This window comes from Neospora caninum, chromosome XI (genome assembly GCF_000208865.1).
Source record: "Neospora caninum Liverpool complete genome, chromosome XI".
Classification (NCBI taxonomy): domain Eukaryota; phylum Apicomplexa; class Conoidasida; order Eucoccidiorida; family Sarcocystidae; genus Neospora; species Neospora caninum.
The window spans coordinates 3,721,312-3,744,747 of NC_018397.1; the positions used below are offsets into that span (position 1 = coordinate 3,721,312).

The following is a 23,436-nucleotide window of genomic DNA, read 5'->3' on the forward strand; positions in this document are numbered from 1 at the left end:
CTTTATCAACATTAACAGAGGGAACCATCCCAGCATGCAGGAGAGAGAAGGTGCCGTGGCCTCTTCACTAAGGCTGTCCCCGCCCTCCTGTCTCCAGAAGGTTTTGGCTACCCGCCGCCCTGGTTGCAGCACACCACCGACAACAGGGAGAAAAATGAAGAGAAAGAATTGAGTAAAAGGGAGGAAACTCTCATATTTACGGCCGTCTCATCCATACGATTCTCCACCGTGGATGTCTCACTGTCTCTGGGTAAAAACTCGCCGAAATCTGTCGCCCACCGGTCGGCGTTCTATGTATATGACTCGCTGGCTAGCAGACAGGATCAAGACAAAGAGTCGCTGTCGAGAGGGCCCCATTGAGAGAAGCAGTTCCTGGAGTCGAATTTTAATAAATTTCTCTTCGGGTTTTGTTAACAAATAAACGCGGGATAGGGGGGGTAAGTCGGTCTGCGTAGTTTTTGTTTTTCCGGTCCTTCTTTTCGGAAGAAACTTAGGTGACAGGACGCGACACTTGACTCGGCTGAATTGAGCTCGTAGTCGGCAACGACGGAAGGGGCAAGGAGAAAGAGCGGATAACGAGCAAACGAGAGAAAGGAGAGTAACACACAAACGGATGAGAGGAGGACAGGAAGAAAGCAAGACAAAAAGCGAAAGAGACAGAGCGTGGGGGACAACTAGGAATGTCGGAGGAGCGATGGCCCGCGTAGGTAACGTCCGTTTGTTTCTCGCATGCTTTGGAGGATGATAAAGCCCACCAGGAAATCCTCCCAGAGGTATTCTCTTCTTCCCTCAATCTCTCCTCTTCCACTCTTTCTTCTGCTTCGTCGTCTTCCTTCTCGTCCTCTTCATCTTCATCTCTCCCGTTCGCAGAACCTGCAACGCCAGAGGCTCTGCAGAAACCGTTCGCGAGCTCCCGTTTCAGAGAGAAAACAGATGCAACATGCTCGATCCTTTTCCAGGGATGGGACAAGCAGCTGGGAGCGCGGAAGGAGGACCAGAGGCTGTTGTCCTTCCTGCTCTGCGCGAAAGGAAGGAAAAAATCAGAGTGAAAACTGTGCTGGAGCAGGCTTTTGGGGAGGAGCTCGAGGAGCTACAGACACGACGAGATACAGCGCGGAAACGCGTTCGATGGAGGCATGGCGACGTGGAAGAAGGCACTAGGGAGAGCAAAAGTGAACAAGAGGGAAGAAATGAAGAATATAGGAAAGAAGAGAGCTCAAGGGGGACAAAGCTGACCGGAAAGAACGCGAGACCAAACGAACCAGGAGAGGACGAAGTGCTCTTTTCGCCTTGTTCTCAAAGTGAAGGTTCACCCATCGTCAGCGAGGAGTCAAATGAGGGAGACGAGAGAGAGAAGGAAGAAGAGGAAGGCAACCCTGAGTTTGTGCTTCTTGAAGGTGAGGTGCGGGCACAGGCAGGAAAGCCCTCCCATCTCTAGTCAACCCCTCTCTTATGTCTCTTTCTTCTCTTCTTCTCTCTTCGTCCCTTTTCTTCTCCGTGTCCGTTCATCCTACAAAGCGACACCCGCACCTCCCTTCGTCGGCAGCCGCGTGTGCCCCGTTTGCCGGCCCCTTCCCTCCCTCTCTGTCCCTGTCTCTTTTCTCTCACTTTCAACTCTTGTTCCTTCCATCTCTCTCTCCTTTCTCTTCTCTCCACCTTCCGTTTCTGGTCTGCCGTCTCTGTCCCTGTTCCGCCGTTTGCGTTCACTGCCCTCTTCTGTCTCCTCCCGCTGCGTGGCGTTCCCTCGAACCTTGCTCGCCGGTTCCTCGGCGTTTGCGCCTTCCCGCTTTTCTTTTCAGATCGGTCGTCGGCGTGGTCTCCAACCGACGGAGACGTTCTCGTCTGCGCTCGCCAGCTGGGCTTCGTCTTCCCCCAGGACGCGCCTTTCCTTCCCCTCGCCCGAGAGTGCCTGAAGGCGCCGCTTCCCTCGCCCTGGGTCGCCTGCCAGAGCAGGCGCGACGGGGCGGTTTTCTTCTGCAACCTCGCGACGAAACAGAGCACGTGGGAGAACCCCGTCGACGCGGTTTTCCGAGAGAAGCTCGCGGCTGCGCGTTCTCAGCGCTGTGGAGTCGGAGACTCGGCGAGCGACGCCCTGTGTGCGTCTCCACGAGACGTGACGGCGGCAGATCCAGAGAGAGCAGCTCAACTCGTCGCGAAAGAGCGAGAGAACGAGGCATTCCACGAGAGCCTCCAGCTGGTGCTCCCGGAGGAGACAGCCCGTCAGGAAGGCGAAGAGACGGAAAGCTGGGACGCTGCTTCCGAGGCGGACGTCACCGATGGAGAGAAACAGGAACAAGGCGACAGGCTCGCGCTCAGATGGAACGGAGACCTTTTGGCCGAACGTGGTGACGCAAACAATGGCGACCACAGAGAAGCGCTCAAGTTTTTCGCACCTTTCGAAGGAGCGCGAGAAGAAGGGGAGATGACGGATGAGAGTCGGCTGCCGCCTCGGCCGCTTTTCGCGACGAGAGGCCCAGAACACTTCGAAGGCCGCGAAGGCGAGAAGCACAGAAGACGAGAGACAAAAGGCGGCGCCAAGAACTCGGAGCACGCAAGGAAGCGCGAAGAACGTTTTTTCCTCTTCGAGGAAGACTTGGGGAGCGAGGTTGAAGAAGGCGAGGTTGCGCCTATCTCTGTGCCGCGTCTTCTTTCGGAAGATGGCGAAAAGCCGCGTTCTCCCTCGTCTTCACGTGCTTCGTCGCGTTCTCAGGCTTCTCCAGGCTCTCCGTTTCCTTCTCTTCCTGGGCTGTCTTCCGGCGTGGGCCCTGCTGAGCTCTCCTGCCCAGACAGCCCAATTCCGCCGAATGCGAGCGCGGCGAGAGAGTCGCGAAACGCACGAAACCGGAGCACCCCGCAGGCGGAGACGCCTGCGGGGAAAACGAAAGACAACCATGATTCGTCTTCTCTCTGCAATTCCGAAACGGTGGCCAATGAAGAGATAAAGCCGGAAGTCGAAGCGAACGCGCCAGAGGGCGACCGCACCGGACAGCAGAGACTCGCGATCGCTTTGGAGGCGAAAGAGGAAAAGACATCGGAAAACGAAGCCGCCGCTGGACCCGCCGCTGAAGTGAGAGACAGCCGAGACGGAGAAGTTCTCGACGCGCTTCTTGGGACACCCTTAGCTGCTCTAGATGCTCAGTGCTGGCGAGCAAGACGGAAAAGAAGGCCTCTCAGCGTCAGAGCGTCAGACACGGAGTCTGGGCGAGTGTGGTCCTCTGGACACACCGTATCTCCGCGGTCTAGCTGCACGTCGCATGTTTGTTCGTCTCCTCCCTCGTCGTGCTCTGTTTGTTCCTCCCCGCACGCATCTGCTTCGCCTGCGAGTTCTTCCTTCTTCTCCCCCTTGATAGGCCTGAGCCCTCGGGGCCTGGAGAGAGTTGAGGTGGCCGCGCGACTCGGCGAGACAAAAGGTGAACTCGATGGCGACCGAGAGTTTCTCGCGCCTCTCTCGAACGCACATCAACCCGCAACTCCGCCTGCAGCTTCGGGCTGTTCCTCCTCGGATGTTTCGGCCTTCTTCGACTCTTCACCGTGTTCTTCTCTCCCTAGAAGAAACTCGGCGGGGGAGGCAGAGAGGGAGAATGCGCGCATTCGAGTGTGTTCAGCAGGCGCGGAGAAGCCGGGAAAAGGCGAGGCCGAAGTCAGACGGGAAGAGGCCGCGAGCGCCTGTCAGTCTCGCGAAGAGCGTGAAGGGGATGTCCTTTTTCTTCTCGAAGACGTGGAGGAAACTGCGGAGGGCCGAGAAGGAGAAGACGGCGGGGACCCGCCCCGCGTTCGTCCCAAAAGAGAACGCGACTTTGCCCTCCCCGCCATTCTGTCGCCTCTGGGGCGTTCAGTTTCCCCCCGCGCTTCTGCGTCTGGCGCCTGGTGTCCATCGTCTTCCGCCTCTTGTCGGGAGGGGCCGTGGCATATCCTGCGAAGCATGCTCGGCTCGCCTCAGATCCCAATCCTCACCGTGGCTTCGCGCGTTGCTTCTCGAACTGTCTCGGCTGTCAATTCGCAGCCCGCGACTCCGACGCAGGGCCATTCCTTTCCTGGCTCTTTTTCATCTTCCTCCTCCTCTTCGTCTTGTTCTTCTTGTTCCTCCTGTTCTTCTTGTGCTTCTTGTTCTTCGTCTTGTTCTTCTTCTGTTCCTTCCTCGTCGACTGCCTCTTCCTCTTCCTCGTCATCTTCTTCGGTCTCTTGTCCCTCTTGCGCCTCTGTTTCTGTCTCGTGTTTGTCTGGTGTCGGTGCGGGAGGGACTCGGGAGGGGAGAGGTGAAATCGCGTTCGTGCAGGAAGGAGAGCACAAAGGAGATGAAGGCGACGGGAACGAAACGGAGAAACACCCCGAAGTCAGGGCGGAAGGCGAGGAGGGGCGAGCCTCAGGCGAGACGGGCGAGGCGCGCCAAGAGGCCAACGTCGGAAACGCCGGCGAAAAACACGGTGAAGAAGACCAAACTCCACAGAGAAGACGTGGACGAAATGGACAGGAGAAAGAGCGAGAACTGCTGGGGTGTATAGGCAAATTCGAAGCGGAGAGTGCGAACGGAACTCACGAACGGAGACAGACACAAACGCCTGCGTCTCCTGGGAAGAGCCTGTTAAGGAGAAGCTCGGACCGAGAGGAGAGCTCCTCCAGAGGAGACAGCGATGGTCTGGAGACGCGCGGAGACGTGGAGTCAGACGCAAGCAAGGAAACAGTGAAAGAAAGGCAGAATGTCACGCTCCTTGAAGAAGAGGGAATGGCGAGCAGCATCCTGGGACATCTAGGAGAGACAGAAGACGAGGAAGACGACGGCGCGAGAAACAGTCTTCTCACGAGTCGTCTCTTGGCCCCGGCCGCCGCGACGCGCGAGCATGCAGGCACCTGCAGCTTTCTCCTTTCTCAAGCTCAAGACGCGAAGGAAGAGAGGATCGGAGGTAGCAGAGAAGACATGCAAGGAGATGCGCGAGGAAGAGCCGGCTGTGGAGAGGGACTGAAACGCGCACAGGAGAGGCCGACAGGAGAGAAGACGGAGGGAAAGGAACAGCAGCGACATAGCGACGAGGACGGGCGAGAAGGGGAGCACGGGCGGCCGATCGAAGACAGGAAAGAGGAGACGCGGGACGGGGAAGAGGAAGGAGAAAACGCTCAAGCATATGTGGAGAACGAGCCGCATGCGAGCGGGGAGAAGGAGCAAGACGGTGGAAACCGAGAAGGCCTCGATGAATTGCCGAGAGAACCTGGGAGGCCAGAACACGCGGTCGAGACGGAATCCTTTAAAGCAGAAAGTGAAACCGACGGAAAGGACACCAAGCGAGACGGAAGTGGAGAAGACCGACGGATACGCCAGGAAGCCTCTAGGCCGTCGTCCTCTCTGCAGCAGTCACATTTTTCTTCCCAGGCTTTCTCGTACCCCGACGAAGGCTCTGCATGCAGCTTGGCCGATTGGATATCTTCGACAACTGACAAGGAAGCGCCCGCGGCAGCCCGAAGAAAGCGGGGAAGGGACGATCCATCAGCCTCACAGGCGACGCTTAGCGACGGTTTGCCTGCAGATTTTCTGCCTTTTTCCGCCGTGGGGGAAGACGCTTTTCCTTCTGCTGGTCTTGCTGGCACCGCCGATGGAGCGGCAGACGCCCCGCGAAGGAGACCGCAAGAGACGGCGTTCCGCTGTGCGTCGTCCTCCACGTTTGCCTCGCTCAGCTCTCTCCGAAGCCACGAGTGTCTCCAAAGCGAAGAGGACAGCGGTCGCTTCTCGATTCCGCGTTCGTCTTCTCTCTGGGACGGAGCGGAGAAGACGAACCCTGAGGATCCGGTTTTGCCAGCGGCCCCTAGCCGTCTCAACGACGCCAAGATTCAGATGAAGATACATGCAGAAGAAGAACTTGAAGCAGATGCGAAGGGAGGGGAAATAAAAGTAGAAGACGGCGAGTCAGAAGAACACGGAGAAGAAGTACACGTCGACGAAAAAGAAAAGGCAGGCAGAAAAGGCAACGAGATGACTGCGGTCTCTCGAGACTGTTCTTTTTCCGCGGCAACGCACCGAGGAGATCCGCCAGGTTTGGTGGGGAGCTTTGAAGAAAGAAGGCTGCCGGCACTCAGCGAGGCTCAGACACGAGACGAGAGCAGGGCTCCCTTGAGTAGTCCCGTCGACGAAAGGGCGACTGGATCTCCTCTGTCGCATGCTCCATTTTCCCCACAGTCGCGCCTCAGCGAGAGCGCAGCTGGACGCGCTGCAGCCGCTTCTTTGCTTTCCGCCGCTGAATCCGAAGACGCGAAAGCGGCTGCGCGGGATCCTGGAAGGATGTGCGAACATCCAAAACACACGAATGATGAAGAGAATGAACATGGAAGCAAAACGGCAGAACCCGACAACTCTCCCGCTCGGTCTTCGTCGGCTGTCTCTTCTTCTGTTTCCGCGTCTTCTGCTTCCTCTTCTTCTGTCTCCTCTTGTTGCGTCGCTTCTTCTGTTTCCGAGACGAGCGAGTCTTTTGGGAAGACGGCGCACGTAAAGGCTACCGTGTTTGAGCGAGAAAGGCAGATTGCTGCTCAGCAGAAAGACGAGGTGGAGAGGCGACTGGCGGGCGAACTGCGTCGGGCAAAACGCGAACTGGCTGCGGCTCTGCGTCGTCGCCGAGAGCAGGAAGAAAGTCACGCCCGGCAGTTGTCTCGTCTTGCAGCGCGAGACGCTGAGTTGAAACGCGAAGCCGAAGAGACCAAAGCTGAGCTTGCACGCGTTCTGAGAGAACAGGCAAAAAGAGAAGACCAAGAAGAGCAGGGGCGACGGGGAAACGAAGACAATGTGGACGGGAAGAGCGAGGCGGGTTGTCGCCAGAGGCATGGTCGAGGGTGCGATTCAGTGGGCGAGGAAACAAGCGCTGGATCGCGGAAAACGGCAGTGAGAGGGAGATCCGTGTCGGCAGAAGGGAACGAAGATGAAACGAAAGAAGTCTCGAGGAGAGAGAAACGGGAAACGCGCAGAGGAGACCGTATCCCCCTTGGTAAGTCGTTTGAACGGGAGACAAAACGCGTCGCCGACAGGCAGGCTCTGCAGAGAGAAAGCGGGAAGAAAGGACGAGACTCTCCGAGAGGGAGTGGGGCGGACAGGGGAGAGTCTCCGTTTGAAACAGAAGACCGACCAGACGCAGACAGAGCAGCTTGCGGGGCCGCTTCTCCAGCGGCCGAGAAAGGGAAGGAAGAGAATGGCGCAAACCAGCGGGACAAGCCTCTGAGTTGGTTTGCAGCCGCCGCGAGACAGGAAAGAAAGGGGACACGCGAGTTCGAAACCTCCGCAAAAAATGAGAGACGCGGAGCGTCGTTTCCTGAGTGGTGTTGTTTCTCGTGTGAAGACACAGAGGAAAGCGAGGAGCATCCAGAAAGAACGACACCACCGGTGTCCGAGAAGGACGTGTCGTCTCCCTACGAAGGTCCAAGCAGTCGTTCCTCCGAAGCGCATGCCGTTTGCGAGAGCGGAGCGGCGATCCGAGAGCGAGGCGCCGACGGCTTTAGCAATGCCGGAGAATTCGAGAAATACGTGAAAGCTGAATGGAGGGCGATCGCAAAGCAGCGGCGCCTCCTGTCATCATGGCAACGAGAACTGGAGATGCACGAGACGCGGCTTCAAGAAGTCCAGCGTTCCTTGCAAGAAAGCGACAGTTTTTTGCGGTCCCGTCTCGTCGCGTTTCAACTCGAGACAGCCGAGGCCGAACGCAGCCGAAAGGCCCTCGAAACACAGCTGCATGCGCGGCAACTCGCCATCAGTGCCCGGCTTTCAGAGGTGGAGGCGCGCGAAGCGGCAGTGAAACAGCGAGAGGAAGAGGGGGACGCAAGGGACAGACGCAGAGAGGCAGAGAGGATCGAGGACGAAGCAAGACGAGAGCGGGAACAGCGGGCGTTCGAGGAGAGACGAGAGACCCAGAGGAGAGAAGACGACGCGAGAAGAGAGAGAGAGAAGCGAGAGAAGGAAGCGGCGGAGGCGAGAGCGAAGGCGGTCGGCGATCGGGAAGAAGAGTTGCAGCGGAAGTATCTTCAACTCGTGTCCTTCGAGCGGGAGATCCGAGCTCGAGAGACGCGTTTCGCGGAAGACGAGCAGAGAAGACGAGAAGAAGAAGCGGCGGTCGCGGTTTTGAGGCAAGAGGCGGCGAGTCAGCAGGCACGCCTCGCCGCAGCGAGTGAAGCACTCGAGACGCGCGAACGGGAAATGCAAGAAGAGGTCCAAGACCTGAAGGAAGAGTTAGCTGTGCACCTGGCGATGCTGAGCGAGAAAGAGAGGGAAGTCCAGGCCGCGCGGGAGCGTGACGCACGAGAGCGGGAACGTTTGAACATGCAGATGCTGGACGAGAGGCAAAAAGAGAAGGAAGAACGCGAAGCGAACCTGCGAGACAGAGCCGCGTGGCGACAGCAGAAAGAAGAGGAGGAAGCGAAACTGCAAAAGAGAGAAGAAGCGTGCGCTGAAAAGACCGCGCAACTCGACAAACTGAAAGAAACGGTCCACCGGGTAAGCTGCGGATCGAAGCGACGCCGGATGCATCTCCATCCAATGCATGCTCTCTTGGGAGAGAATAATAACAAGAATAGCAAGGTTCATCTCAGGAGAGTGCCGGCCCTCTCGGCATTCCTTGTCGAATTCAGAAAAAAGACGACTCGCGCAGAGAAACAGAGCGCGTAACAAAGAGTCGTTTTGCAAGGAGTTGCGAGTTCTGTAGAGAGGCTGAATTGATATTGAGAAGACACTCGGACAACGCATGCAGTCCTGGTGCTACCGTCTCGAAACAGAGACAGCCCAACAGAGAAACAGACACACTCTGGAGAGGCGTTTGGGCGGCAGAGTGACACAGTGTGACAGGCAGTCGTCTCTTGCCTCAGTGGAAGACAGCGAGAAACTGATAGACGGGACGAATTCCAAAACATGTGGACTCAAGAAAGCCACACGGAGAAGGGAGAACTGGCTACCTTTACAAAACGTCACCAGAACGCGGGACCGCACACTGGCTTCATATATATATATATATATATACATATACATATACATATACGTATGTATATATGTATATATAGGCGTTCCCTTCTGTTGTTGTTGAGGCCGTGTAGTTCTTTTCACAAAAGAAACTTTGCCGTTGGACGCATTGAGTATGGGGCCTTAGTGATTGTGCTTCGTAGGTGTTGTGAGTACGCGCTTACCACGCACCAGGGGTACACAGACTCGGAAGCACTTGCCACACAAAAACATGCATTTTGACGGGGGCGCTTTCGCGTGTATGACGTGGTGGGCGCAGGACGCCTCCGACACACGCTGCGGAGCTCCTGGCGAGAAAGGAAGAAGCGACGTGACGGCAGACATCAAAGTGTATATACATTGTAGCCCCTCGCATGGTCAACCTGCATCGACAGAAACAGTGAGGTGCCTAGACTCTTCCTGACCGTGTCGCGAACTGAAGGCGAACGCACCGGTTCCTGTCGATTTCCTGTCGACTGGTTCTCTTCTTCGTGGCCCTCGATGTCCGTCTCCGTCTCGCTCGCTCTTTGCCAGCTCTTTCAGATTCAACAATCGAGCCTCCTTCCCTGTTCGTCTTCGCCGCGCGCCGAGAAGACTGAAGACGCGGGCCCCGTGCCGCTGTCTTCCTTCTCCTTCGTGTGCTCTCTGCTTCCACCCTCGTCTCCGCTTCTTCTGCCTGCACCAGCAGTAGAGGACGGAAAAGAAGACCCGAGAGAAAAGGGAGAAGAATCTGCCCTACAGGCTCTGAAGGAGACACTCGAGAGCGTGACCGGTCTCTCGCTGCCCGAGCCGAGTGTTTCCGCGTGCATCGTTTGCCGGGAAATCCAAGTCTTTTCTACCGAAACGAGGCGGACACACCAAGCCTGTTCGCCGCACACGAGATCGCCTCCCTCGTCGCGGGCTTCTCCGACCTTTGGCGAACACCAGACAGAAAAGGGAAACACCGAAGAAACGTCTTCCCTCTTTTCGTTCTTGACGAAACCGCCGGAGCGTCTCGACGAGTCAGCCGTTGGTCAGCTGCTTTCCCTCGAAATGGAAATCCTTCTTCTGCTCCTTCCCTTCCTCGAGAAGCGGAGAACCCAGCTGAGCGCGCAACGCAAACTCCTGCGTCAGAGCCTCCTGCTTCACAGTGCACGCTCCCACGGGTGCAAAAACCGGCAAGGCGTCGAGAGCGCCGGACTGAAGAAGGACGGAAGCGCAGAGGCCGAAGAGGATCGAGAGCGAACGCTGGAAACGGAGGGCGAATTCGCTAGACAACTAAACGACGAAAGAGAGTGTCTCGACACACATTTGAAAGCCTGGAACGCCTCAGCAAGGTAAAAGGGAAAACGGGAAACACCGTCTGATTCCAACTCACCACCAGACCACCAAAACAGATGTCCCGCTTTCTCCAGTGCTACACTATATATAATGTACATTGCCATGATAGGTTCCTATGTACATACGCCGTTGATGTGTGTATATATAGGCGATCGTTCGTCCGCATGGCTGTGAAGCATGTACAGGTGAAGATGCATTTATGTGTTATTAAGCGTATATACATGCCAGTAGGTACAATTGTTTTTACCTGCTTCACGCAAAGCCCCTAGTTTTCTCGAGTTTTTTTTTCCGTTTTTTCCCAGAGCAGTTCGTTTTCTCTTGCCTCTGGTGTCTCGGCGCCTCTCTGCGCTCCGCGAACTTCTCGGCCACCCCAACACTTGCCACGCTTCACCTCCTGCGCCCGCCGATCCTTCTTCTCTGCCGTCGTCGCTTCGTCTTCCGCGTGCCCCAACATCGCCCACGTCTCGGCGAACCTCGAGTCGGGCGTTCGCAAAGGAACTGTGCCTGCACAAGAGCCAGGGTGTTCCTCTGCCTCGTCAGCGCAGCCCGTTTTCTCGCTCCCCTGGGCGCCCGCAGACCCGTTGCTCCAGCTTTTCGGGCCCTCTGGCGTGTGCGGAGGCTCGGCGAGGCGTCGAGTCTCCGCTGTCTCCTTCGCAAGCGACTCGTGTAGGAAGTGAAGGAGTCTCGAGCAACTCAGAGAGACAAACAAAGACGGAGGCCCTGTCCGAGCCGAGGGGTGTCTCCGAGTCTGCAATCCCTACACTCCCCCTGCCATTTGGTTCTCTCTCGGGATGTCTCTCTTCGCTCCCTCTTCAAATCCCCCCGTCTCGTCTCCCATTGTCGTCCTCGTCCTCTGCAGCCCCGTCTGAGCTCTCGGCGTTGTCTACGCAGTGCATTTCTTTGCTTCCGGCGTTCTGCCTGTCGCTGACGGACAGTGGCAAGTCAGCAGTCCCCAACGATGTGTCGGGAGACGACGCGTCGCTTTCTGCTCCTCAGGACGTGCCTCGTCCCTGGTCGTCGTCAGCTTCGCCTTCCCCTCGCTTCTCCGACCTCGCGTTCCTTCCACCTCCCCCCGTTTCCGCGGTGACTGGGTTTCCCCTGTTCGATGCAACCTACTGGCGGTATTTGCAAGAGAGCTTTGCCTGCAGAGCCTCGCGGCCTTCTCGGCGAGCAGCGTCTTCGCGCCCCGCCTCCTGTACGCCGGCTCTCTCCCCCTCGCACTCTGTCACCGCCTCCCGCGCCGGCTCTCTCGGGCAAATCTCGGTTGGTCCCATTGCCCCCCAGCGTGGCCTTCCTGACCTGCCGCATGCACTCTCCAGCGGAAGCCGCGAAGAAGACCCGGAGGCAGCCACTCCTACGCGTCTCGCCCCACCTGATGTTCTCCCTCCTGTCGCTCATCCTCTCGGGCTCGCGCAGTCCTGGGGGCAAACCTTTTTCCCCTTGCAGGCTGCCGATCCCCGGCTCTGCGCAAACGGCGGGTCGCGCGTGCTGCCTTACCCGGTCGTACCAGCCACCGGCCAGTTGGGCCCGAGTCTCCTGTCTCCTTTTGCTGCATCCGCCGCTCCACGTGTACAGACACTCGACGAGGCGCGTCTGCAGGACGCGACGCATTCCTCGTTTGCGGCGCGCGGTGGAAAGCGCCAAGATCTCAGCGAGAAGCACCAATCGCTCCTCGATCGCGTTCGGCAAGCGTCCGTCCATCAAAGCCGAAGTTCGGTTTCCGACGAGGGGACGCGACTCGGGAAAACGGCTCTCGGAAGGTCCAGTGTAGATACCCTCCAGCGGCCGCGCGTGTGCCCCGTCACCGGAAACGACTGGTTTTTACGGACCGAATCGGGCTCGGGAAAAGGAAGCGATTCACGAAAAGCATTGGTTTCGGGAGACGAACGGCTTGGGAGAGAGGAGACGTCAAAGGAGGAAGAAGGCGAAAGGCCACAGCCATCAGGCAGCTCTGGCGGACATGTTTTTAACAGGCCAAACACAGCACTGCACCAGCGTCAGCCGCTCCGCTGGCGTCAGGGGCGATCGTGCATTTCTGACTCTTCGTTCGGCGCAGAACTGGAAGCAACCCAGCTGGCTCCAGTGTCGCTTAGGTCCTCGCGAGAGCCTCCAGGGAACCGGTCATCACTCCCAAACTCCGCACGCGCTACTGAGCCTCAGCCTGTCTCCAGCTCTCCGCGGCGAGGACGATCTGCACTCAGTGCGCGGGAATATCCATCAAGGCGCGAGAGGACCACTTTCGCTTCTTTGCCGAACGCAGTGGGGAGAGACGGAGACAACAAGATAAGAGAACCGCGCGAGACAGCAGGCTCATACTTTTTCACGGGCCTTGTCCGAAAGAGAGAAGAAGATCTCAACGCTATAAAGCACGCTGCCTCGCTGAGACTGGAGACACACGCATGCGACACGGGCAGAGACAAAAGTGAAGAAAGGAAACAGACTCCCGGGGAACCGGGCGGTGGTCTCCAGCGTACAACCGGGCGAACTGCCCTTAAAAAGTTCCCGCCTTTGCCGCCTTCCACAGAAACAGAAACGTGACAAGATACCGAAGAGACGGAGTCCTGTGGTGGAGGAAACACCGGGAGACAGAGCCAAAAAAGAAGACGGGCAGAAATGCAACTTGTTCGTATGCTGAGAAGAAGAGGCGAAAGAGTCCTGCCTAAGGGAAGGCCGACACCGCTGTACCCCCACAGGTATATATGTATATATATATATATATATATATATATTTGGGATTAGATTACATTATAGCGTTTCATACAAATCTACAAATCTATATATATAAAGGTATAGATGGGAAGAACGGAATGTGAAAAGGTCGGCAACATGAAGGAATGGAGATCCACAGAGCTATCCTGTTCCTCATCTTGCACGAGGCGGAAAAGCAAGTCGGTCAGCATTGGTATGAGCATCCACTTTTCTGCCGTCGTTACTCCACGCCTGTCGACACAGACGTGCACAGATATGGATTTTACATGCATGGCAATACTCTGCTGCATATATATTTTTATATATGCAGCAGAGTGCAGGGACTGCTTCTGGTATTTGTCCTTGAGAGCCACACGGCTTAGAGCATGAACTGTCTGTCGTCTTCCCTTCAAACTAGACTCGCAAGGAGCTCGTTGGAAGTCGCTTTGTAGGCAGTCCAAACAGCGACGGCTGACTCAGTCACTCTGTCTCCCTCCCGCGCCTTCTACAGGCGTTACATAGAGACAAGCGTCCGAGTATGCATTTATGTGCATGCATGTACATAAACATATATATATATATATATATATATATATAATTACCCGCATCTCTTTGCATGTTTTTCTATTAAAGCACAGAAATATATTGGTATGACTATGCTTCCACACGTTTGCATGTGCGAACATCGGCTCAGCCGGCATTCTCGTCGAGTGCGATTTTCCCAATCTTCTTCTATTTTGACGAAAGTCCACTTCTCTAAGTTTATCTGCCAGACTGGCGAGCGCGCTGCATCTCGAGCGAGCCGAAAGAAACTTCTTGGCATGCAGCCCTCTCTCCATCTTGCTCGCCTTATATTCGGGTAACTTTCGCGATTGCGTTTTCTGTCCGCACCCGTTGGGAACAAACAGCTTCGTTGTTTCGCCATGCAGCCACACACATCTCGGGGCGCTTGCGATCAGCCGTCACAAGAGCCGTGCACCGAAGGCTCTGTCAGAGTCGCATTGCCTAACCTGAAGGCAATGGGGGCACCCGCCTCTTTGGGCCCGAGTTGTGAAAAAATGTGGACAGGTGACAGCTCAAAATGCTGCGAGTCTCATTCGGATGAAACACAAATCAGATGCGGGAAAACGACGCCTCTAGACGGCTGAGGAAGTCGAAACTCGAGAGTTACCACGATACGTATGCCTATACATCCACATAAAAACATGTATGTGAATATGCTTGTTTGCCTCATTTATATAGGTATATATATGCAAGGGTACACGTTTTGCATAGATGCGTATCTGTGCATGTCTCTATGGGTGAATAGATATTTGTCTATGTCCACGGGTTCGCGTTCAAAGAGGACATCTCTTTGTCAGGCGGCCCCAGGTCAGTTTGAAATCCTTAGGTAAACAAGGTTTTTATCTACTTTCTGCCGTGATATGTATCTGCATGCGCAGTCGGGTGAAACGACGCGTTTGTCAAGTCGTGAGAAGTGTTCTCCAAAAGAGACGGCAGGGACGCGCTTTCCGGCCGTTTCGTTGCCAATCAACTCTTTTCCTGCACGTGTGCGACTTCAAATCGCCAGCAGCACATGCAAAAACATTGATATTCGGAACACCGCGAGACACCGAGAGGATGTGGCTGATCCCGGCATGTCTCTCGAGGATATATCGCGAAGCGTTTCAAATACGAGAGGCGAGGAAGGAACAGACGAAACTGAAATCGGAAAAGACAAATGAGAGGACTGCGCCCGCCCTCACAAAGGGACACGATTTGACCTGGTTTTCAAATGACAAGGCAAACGCACGTTAAAGGACAAAAGAGAAACAAAGAGCGTGCGAGGAAACCGTCCGAAAAGGGAAACGTGAATAGGGGTTCAGACCACCTCCGCATGCCTTCTCTTTCACATTCTGCTTAGACTTTTCTCAGCAGAGAACGGAAGAACGCGTTCTCCACGCGCGTGCGCGTCTTTGCAGGGTGAAGGAAAAATTTAAGAAGAGGAAGAAGAGGAAGACGAATCGTTGCGAGGGCGACGTAGGAGAAACTCCGTGTAGGGGTCATTCCTGAGAGAGGAGAGGCGGGGAGGAGAGGCAAGAGAAACCGTGAGAACAGAGGCAAGGTGGGAACAGAAGGAAGGAAAGGGAAAACAAACGAGACGCCGAACAAAAGACGTGCATCTACACTAGGAATGCACATCGATGTTTCTTCTCTTTGAAAGACAGACCTCAAGACAAGCTCCTCATGCTCACATATACATATGCATCTTTGTAAATCTGTGTATCTGTACATCTTTATGAATACAAAGTCGTGTCTGTCTGAGGAACTGAGCGTCTTTTCTCGTCGCCGACCGCTACCTTCCCGTGACCGCACAAGAGAGGCCGACGAGACACAGAGAGGCGTGCAGATACGCGAGTTTTCTGAGAAATGAAAAGACGCCCGGCACCCCGCCGAGATTCTGCTCCTCGACAGCGAGGGAATTTCCTCACTTTCCTGCCAGGATGACTTTCCCGTAGTGGGTCCAGCCTCTGCTCATGTTGATGTCGAGATCGAGGACAAGCTGCTGAACAGTCAACATGCCGTCCGGCGACTGATGAGCGAGGTTCCGAATGCGCTCCCGAAACTGAAAAGACCAAGAACCAGAGCGAGATCCGCCGTCACGAGACTCTTCCTGCGTTCAGCTGTTCACTCAACCGCGCAAAAGGGCCCTCGACATTCATCCTCGCACCCGCTCGGATGGCACCAGTCGCCTCCAAGCACAAAAGGCGGCTCTACACTCAAGGACCAATCGGGGTACACTCACATGCATATATATATATATATATATATATATATATATATGGGTGGCATCTTGGATATCTTCTCCTCTCTCGGCACGGTCGTCTGCGTGAATCGTTGATATATACATAAATATGTGTGTAATAGTATCCTCCCTTGTAAAACACGCAAGACGCAGATGGCTGAAAACGAGTACATGTATGAAAATTTATGTATGTATGTATGTATGTATGTATGTATGTAGGCATTGGATATGTATATGCATATGTGTATATTCTTGTAGCTTCATGAATGTATACGTATGTTGTCGTCTGCGTGCAAGACGGATATTCTGCAGGAGCCCGTCGACTTACTGCTTGCGCGCGCATCTGATTCCTGACTTTCTCCTCAGGCACAGAAGCCGCCGTTTCGCCCCAGTAAACAACCCTGGACGCAAAAGGGAAACCGAAGTGCAAAGACGCGGCTCGGTGGTTAACCTCTAGACCCCCCCCCCCTGCTCTCGCGCTTGCCTCTTTTCCGCGGCTTTTCCCTTGTCCTCTCCACCCCGGCGGTGCGAGGTCTTTGCCTACGCCTTCTCTCCTTTTCCTTTTCCTCTCCCCTTCTCCTTTTTCCCACCTCTTTCTCCTTCTTCTCACCTCTGTCCTCAGCTCTCCTCTTCCGTTTCTCCTTACCTGTAATCGAAGCCATCGTCTCCGGGAACGCGCGGGCCGTAGATGAGGGAGACGCCGTGGCGGTTGGGATGCGGCAGCTCGAGGCTCGTGGACCGCAAAAGGTGCATCAAATCTCGCTTCTTGACGGTCTCCGAGAGCCGCTCGCCCTCTTCGCGGAGACAATCTTTGAGCGCGCGTGCGTCTGTGCGCCGTCGTTTGCACCAGCCGCGCCACGAGGACGGCGGCGAGTGAATCGGAGACGAAGACACGGAAGAAACCGGGGAAGCAGGCGCCTCGTCTCCGGGCCAGGCGGGAAACACACGCGACGCATAGGCAGACTGCGTTCGAGGGTCGTGCCGCAGAGGAGACGCGGAAGAGAACGGGGAATTGTTCAGGTCTTTGACATGGTGTCGCGAATCCTGCACAGTCGTGGACCCTCGTTCGCCCGGAACTCCAGTCTGCTTCGAGGCAAAGGGGGAGGAGTCGGTGCGCTGTTCCGTCTCGCCTTCCCTTGTTTCGTCGGTGTCTCCTCTCCCTGCGGCCGCTCCGTTTTCCGCCGCGTCCGACCTTGTACGATCAGTCGACTGAGACTTGTCTTTCTCGTCCTTGTTTGTGCTTCCCAGGACTTTCCGTCTCTTGGCAGAGTGTCCCTCTCTCTCCGTGTCTTCCGTCTCTCCGTTCTCCTTGTTTCCTTTCGCCTCTCCCCTCGCTGGCTCTTCTCTCGCCTTCTCGCCCTCGCCGTTTTCGTCCTCGGGCTGTCCCCTCGCGGCTGCGACTTTCTCGCCTTCTTCCCGCTCGGCCTCTCGATCAGCCGCCCGCAGCATCTCCTCGGCAGCCGCGCGCGCCTTGTCCCTGGACGGAGGGAAGATGAGGAAGGCGGAGTCGACAAAGTTGAGGAACATCTCCGGGAGCAGCGGGGCCGACGAGGACGGCGAGCCGTCCGGAGACACTGCGCTGCCGTGGGTACGGAAAGAGAAGGGAGAAAACGGCGATCGCGGCGGAGAGAAGACGCTGGTACTACTGCGCCGCAAGTGGAAAACTGACCGACACGGCGAATAGGCGCAAGACGAGGAAGAGAGCGAAGAGGCGGAGGAAGCGAACGAGGAAGAGAGCGAAGAGGCGGAGGAAGCGAACGAGGAAGAGAGCGAAGAGGCGGAGGAAGAGAACGAAGAGGCAGACGCGACGCCAGGTAGACGAGCAGCTGTGCGAGAAGAGAGAGGAGACGAGGGAGAAGACGCGCTCTCTGTCGACTGAGGATCCCGAGAAGGAAGAGACTCCTGGGGCCGTGCAGGGTCCAACAGTGTCGAGGCGCCTCCACAGGCAGAACGCAGAGAGCCAGTGCGACAGGGACGCGCGTGAGGGGAAGCGTCGACGCTGGGGCCTTTCTGACCAGGAAGGAGGTTTTCTCGCGCATCCCCTCTCTCGATCTCCGACTCCTCTGGTGGCGGGTCTCCACGGAGTTCCGGCTGGCTGAACGAGCCTGGAAAGAACGCATCCGCTGCGCTCTTTTGGGCCAGTGAGGCCGCAGGCGCCCCGCCCACAGCCGTTTTCGCCGCTTGACTCTGACCCGGTTTCTTCTGTTTCGGTGTATAGACACTGCCCGGACCCGAGGCGAGGAAGCAGAACTGGCCCGAGGAGACGAGCGAACTCGCCTGTTTCCTGTCACTTACAGGCTTCAGAAACGCCCCCTTCGACTGGGCAAGAGCGAGCTTGGCGTCACTGCCTTTCCCGGAAAAATCGGCTTTCGGTCTCTCGCGCCGACTCAAGTTTCCCAAATCAGTTAGCAGCTTCGCAGCGTGCGTTCCCTGGCCTTTCCTCCCCCCTGAGAGCGTCTCCGAGGGTCGTGCCGCTGCCGATTGTACGGACAGCCCCGGAGAGGCGGCGTTGCCTCGCCGCCTGAGCTCTTGCCCGCTGCCGTTCGGGCTGCCGTCCTCTTTGGACTGCGACGCCTTCGCCGCCTCTCCATTCCTCAGCTTCGCACAGCGACTCGTGCCCGATCGCAGATTCGGTTTCTTCGCATGCAAAACATTCCTTCCAGGAACTTCCGAGCTGCCAGCAGCCCGCGACGTCGCGCCGATCTCAGACACAAGAGATGAAGACGCGCGCGAGTCGCTGCTGCGCGTTGGAACATTCATCTTCGGAGACGGCGAATAAACAAGCACGAAAGAGAAGGCATACGAGAAAAGAGACAGAGAGAAAAGAAAGAGAGGAGAGGAGACGAGAGTGGGGAATCGAAAGAGCAGCTACCTAGAAAAGATGAAACCCCACAGGAGGGACGAAAGCGAAAGATACAGACTACGAACAGAGAAGCCACAACAGCCTGGCGCATGCCAAGGGAAAACTTGGATTGTCGGTAGGGCCGGGTCAGGCACTTCTACTCAGCTCGGGAAGGAAACAACAGACAAGGCAGAACAGTTACAACATGAGAGCAGAGTGGAGACAGCAGCCCGGTGCTTCGGAATCCTGCCAGGAAGCGAGAGAAGCCGAATTGAGCGCTGTGCAGCTACACCAGAAGCACAAGAGAGAAGACGGAGGCTGCTTCTCTCAGCGAATTGTCTGTGGGGGAGGGAGGAAACGCATTTTTAAAACGTAAACAGGAGTCGACTTCCCTGCAGGAAGGAAAAGCCTCTCGTCGGGTCCGATCCCAACACGTGGGAGAAAAACGTGCAAACTCCTGCGGAGGCACTGGAGCGTCTTTTCGGCCAAGGACACGCGAGATCTTTCTCAAAGTGTAAAGGAAAAGCTGAGAACACCAGCAAGAAGACGAGACGGGGGAAACCGGCAACAGAAGGCTTTCCGGACAAGGACGGGGTCGAAACGACGATCGAGTAGACGAACCAGTCCAGGGGACGGTTCCTGCGCGAGGTCCGAGGCACATTTAGAACGCTCCGCCAAGTGGAAGCCAAAGACTTTCTAAGTTGTCTCTTTTCCCCTTACGCTCGCCCATCATGTTTCCTGCTCTGTTCTATTGAGACCACGTTAAAACGGCTGCTACATGCGAGGACGGGCGGCGCGGCTCTGTAGATCGACACATCTGTGCGTTTACAGACGCAAGGACAGAAAGAGAATCTTTTTGAGAGACTGTCTCTCTCTCCTCTAGCGAGGTTGAAAAGAGGCGACACTGCAGCGGGGGGGGGAGGGGTTTTTGCTCGGTCTTTTTGGGCGTCTGCTCGTTTCTGTGCGAGAGACAGACCGCTGAGAGAAAGGCTCCGCGAGCGCAAAACTTCGCTGAGAAAGGTTTGTTTGCCGTTTTCGCCTGGCTGTGAAGGAAGAAAAAGTTGTGTTTCTCTCCACGTGGACGCCAATATCTCCCCCCAGACGCGTGGAACTCGCCAGGGAAGAAAGCCTCTGGGACTGCCCAGCCAGGGAAAAGGCGCGCTGGAAAAGTATGACCGCTAAAGAGCCGGGACGAGTCTGGAACATCGAACAGGAACGACACGACGACGTGGGGAAAAGACGAAAACGGGGGAGGCGCGTTGATGTGCGCCAGCATCTCTGGAGCCACAAGACACGCGAGCAAAGACGCCCGGCGATCAAACGAGAAAACGCGGAAGGCCAGGCGCAGTGCACACGCGTAACCGTGGAGCGGCTCGGACCGAAACGGTTTTGAAAACAGGAGATGGATCCTGACGTTTCGTCTGGGAAAGAAAGGGGGGTACGTCAGACAGAACGGAACGAAGAAAGCCTGCTTCTGGAGTCCACCAAAAACGCATGTGCGCGCGCTGTGCTGGTCGGCCGATTTCCTCGCCTGCGAACGAGGCCCGCGAAAAAGTCGGAAGCCGGCGTCTGAGAAAGGCGCAGATCGCCGCAGACTTCACGTTCTGTAGCGAGGCGGAAAGGACAGCCGAAAAGGGACGGCAAGAGACGGCATAAATTGCAAACCCCAAAGAACGCGAACGGAACGCAACGCGACAAACCGGCCAGACCGCCGGACGGCCAGAGCACACTCAGCAAGCTTTTCTTGACGGGGCGTGTTGCAGGCGGACCCGCCACAGAATTCGAAATGTTAAAAAAACAACATCTACAGAAGAAACTTCAAGAACAGAGGAACCACCTTGAGATAAGAACCCTAGTGTACAAATAATGGATGTACACACTAAGAAAGACAAGCAAAAACGCATGGTACGCCATATGTGCATATAATATATATATATATATATATATATGTACATACATGCATATACATATATACATACATTAATGCATGCAACATATGTCACTCCTAAAGTACATCTGTAAATGTAGATATGTTGAAGAAAGGCATCAATACACCTATATACATTTGCCAGGTAGCGCATGTATTCTTCTGCAGATGTACACTGCGTCTACACGAGCAAACAGATCGATCTGCGCGGAAACGACCCCGAGAGTGTCGCTTGCTCGGACTGACTCTACCGAAAAAGTCGTTGGATTCTCAAGTCGCGTTTCTCGTGATTGTGCGTCCATGATCAGGAGCTGCAAGTGTAGAATTGTGGAAAGACCCGGGGAAGGAAACGCTTTGTCCGAACCGCTAAAGGCACCCGTTAGGGTCTCATTTTGAACGAAAAGGGTGTGATTTCCACACGCCGCTGCTGCGACTCCGCAAGAGGCAAGCTCAGATCCAGTCGGGGGAAGTCAGATATCTGACAATGGGGACGGCACTCTGTCTAAATTACCAAAAAAAACTCCCGATAGTCTTTGATGACGAGAGACACGCAAGCGAACGGCCATTTGATCTGTTTTCCGTCGATCCCCAGACAACGCATCGAGTCCCTGTGGAGATTGCGAGCGTGGGGTGTCTAGTCACCGCAGACCGGCGAGGCTGGACCCTGACGGACACCGTTTCCGTGCTCTTTACCAGAAAACGAGACACAAACGAGGTCTCTTTGTGTCTCGAGAAGACAAGTTGTGTGTGTGTGTGTGTGTGTCGGCCCTCTTGCTTGATACCCACATTTAAACGTTCTCGAAATGACAAAAACGGGCTCCGTTCTGGTGCCATCGAAAAATCGATTCAGCCTTGGCTCCTTAGCACGCGCTAGGTGAACGTTTCTGTGGCTGGGTTCCGTTTATCTGAAAAATGTAATCTTTCTCCGGCGGGGAGGTCCCGCACAGTGTTCGAGTGTACAGGTTCTCCGCCACAGCCGTCATGTTTCAAACGGCAGTTTCCAGGGAACTGTGGACGCCCACTGTGAGAGAGGCAAGGGAAAACGTGTGCACTGTCCACTTCAGGTACGTGCGTGGAGGGACGCATATTTTTTTCAGGCGCTTTCCTTTTCAGGATTCGCACCGTCTTCCGGCGCGTCTGCTCCGAAAAAGGGGAGAGACTGGAGAGGTTCAGCAGCCGGGACAACCCGCGGCAACGCCTGTCTGCTCATATATCTGTCACGTGAGCGCGAATCGTGCGTAGGTCTACGCCTGCACTTCAGCCCGACCGCGGGTTTGCACTTTCCGTCGAAGACGTTTGTTCCCAAGACTTGGCGGAGAACAGCGAACGCAGCGAACGCACCCATGAGATCCACGAAAACGTCCAAACTCGTGTGGATGTGCTACAGAATGACGAGTCCTGCGTCGTCCCACCCATCGCCGATGACGGCGTCCTCTTCGTCGCCTCCGTCTGACTCAAGTGTCTGATTTCCAGGCCTTTGGGCCTCTCTTTCGCACCCCCGAAACCTGGCCTCCGACACGACAACGTGGAAACCGTGCTCCAAAGGCAGCTGTGTTTCTGTCGCAGCCGGCCTCTCGAGTGTACATGCACTCCGTCCTGAATCGGACGACGGACGTGGGAGGCAAGCTCCGAGGTTTGTTGAAGATGCATCCTGCAGCGCGTCCCTCTCTAATTTCACCTCCGCGTCCGTCGTCTGCGCACGAGAGCCGGGACGCGCCGCTGAACCGAGATGAACAGGCAGCCCGCCGTTCGGACACGGCTGAAGTGCCGACTGGGTGGAAGAGGCAGCTGAGAACGAACAAACGGCAGCAGGGGGACAATCGGAAGGAGAAGCCGGGGGGAGAGGTGAATGGGTTTTCGGGACGCTGACGAGCGGGGATGAAAGGGTGGAGGCGACTTCGAGTGTTTGATGCGGCTCAGGGGAAGTGGAAGACTGCGGAGGGTGAGGAGCGGCAGAAGAGACTCGAGGCGTTTCAGAGAGAGACGAGAGCGGAGGCGAAGCTAAGGAAGAAGAGGGAGACGTCGGAGACGAAGAGGAAGAAACCTCGACTGCCAGAAGAGCAGCGCGTGGACTTTCGTTCTGAAGGCAAGAGCCGGGTTCCGATTCAGGAGATAGCGTTGGCCCTCTCAAAGAGGAAAATACGGAAGCAAGGGGATTGCCCCCCTCCGTCGCTTCCTGTGAGTCCCCCGTCTCGTCGTCGTCCCAGGCAATGTCCTGTCCATCCACGAAGCACAAGAACGACACAGCAGCGGGTGTTAAGTCGGAAGACGCAGATCGCACAAACGCGGGGGCGAGGCAGAGAAAGCGGAACGCCTCTCCCTTGCAGCTTCGCCCGCACCGTTCACTTACCAACCCACACAACGAGCACCAGTTCATAAACAAGGTTGCTGTCTTCTTCAATGCACACAACCGTCCGCGGAGATCTTGTGTTCACGTGCATGTAAACGCATACATATACAAGTATGCATACATGTATACATATATATATATATATATCATTTCAGATATACTCGTATAGAAAGAGCGATGGATCTATTGGCGTCTTTCTTCTCTTCCACTCCCAGAAGCGTCACTACGCAGTGCCAGTGAAACGCCTTGACAGACACCAGAAGAGGTTCCTGAAAGCTCGTTTCTCTCTACTCTTTCTTCATGTTTGTCATTCTCCTCTGACGCGTACTTCTTCGTCTAGCTCCGCCATCAGTCCCCGCATTTCCGACCCCCGGGGAATTCCTAAGCTGGAAGGTGGTTCGTGAGGTGGGACTGGCCGCGGGCTGCTCGGTTCTGCCTCTCGCATTCCAGTAGAGAATTCCTTCTTGTCCCTGGAAATCTCACTGAAACTCTCTTTCGCCTCGCCTTCGCACACGCGCGCGCGTGACGCGGAATCAGATCGAGAGCAATCTTGGCAAAGAAGCTG

General features: G+C 55.8%; 4 protein-coding genes across 4 annotated transcripts in view; 1 reads left to right on the top strand and 3 right to left on the bottom strand.

Annotated features, from left to right (window-relative positions):
• Positions 1 to 961: 961 nt before the first annotated feature.
• On the top strand, positions 962 to 8,632 carry NCLIV_057420 (putative WW domain-containing protein; the record flags this gene model as incomplete). The annotated part of the gene is made up of 2 exons (XM_003885298.1): positions 962 to 1,397; positions 1,800 to 8,632. The coding sequence occupies 2 exons, from the start codon at positions 962 to 964 to the stop codon at positions 8,630 to 8,632; spliced, it is 7,269 nt and encodes a 2,422-aa protein (XP_003885347.1).
• A 1,329-nt stretch (positions 8,633 to 9,961) lies between these two features.
• Positions 9,962 to 11,553, bottom strand: NCLIV_057430 (hypothetical protein; the record flags this gene model as incomplete). The annotated part of the gene is made up of 3 exons (XM_003885299.1): positions 9,962 to 10,138; positions 10,671 to 10,962; positions 11,396 to 11,553. 3 exons carry the CDS (start codon positions 11,551 to 11,553, stop codon positions 9,962 to 9,964), a joined length of 627 nt encoding a protein of 208 aa, XP_003885348.1.
• Positions 11,554 to 15,434: 3,881 nt separating this feature from the next.
• NCLIV_057440 (conserved hypothetical protein) lies at positions 15,435 to 18,512 on the bottom strand (the record flags this gene model as incomplete). The annotated part of the gene is made up of 3 exons (XM_003885300.1): positions 15,435 to 15,572; positions 16,081 to 16,153; positions 16,399 to 18,512. The coding sequence occupies 3 exons, from the start codon at positions 18,510 to 18,512 to the stop codon at positions 15,435 to 15,437; spliced, it is 2,325 nt and encodes a 774-aa protein (XP_003885349.1).
• Positions 18,513 to 21,902: 3,390 nt separating this feature from the next.
• Positions 21,903 to 23,436, bottom strand: part of NCLIV_057450 (conserved hypothetical protein) — a gene marked incomplete at both ends in the record, with an annotated part of 4,368 nt that continues 2,834 nt past the window's right edge. The window contains 2 exons of the mRNA XM_003885301.1: positions 21,903 to 22,736; positions 23,200 to 23,436. The exon at positions 23,200 to 23,436 is cut by the window's right edge and continues 53 nt beyond it. Coding sequence (XP_003885350.1) covers positions 21,903 to 22,736; positions 23,200 to 23,436 — 1,071 coding nt within the window. The remainder of the gene's footprint in view (positions 22,737 to 23,199) is intronic.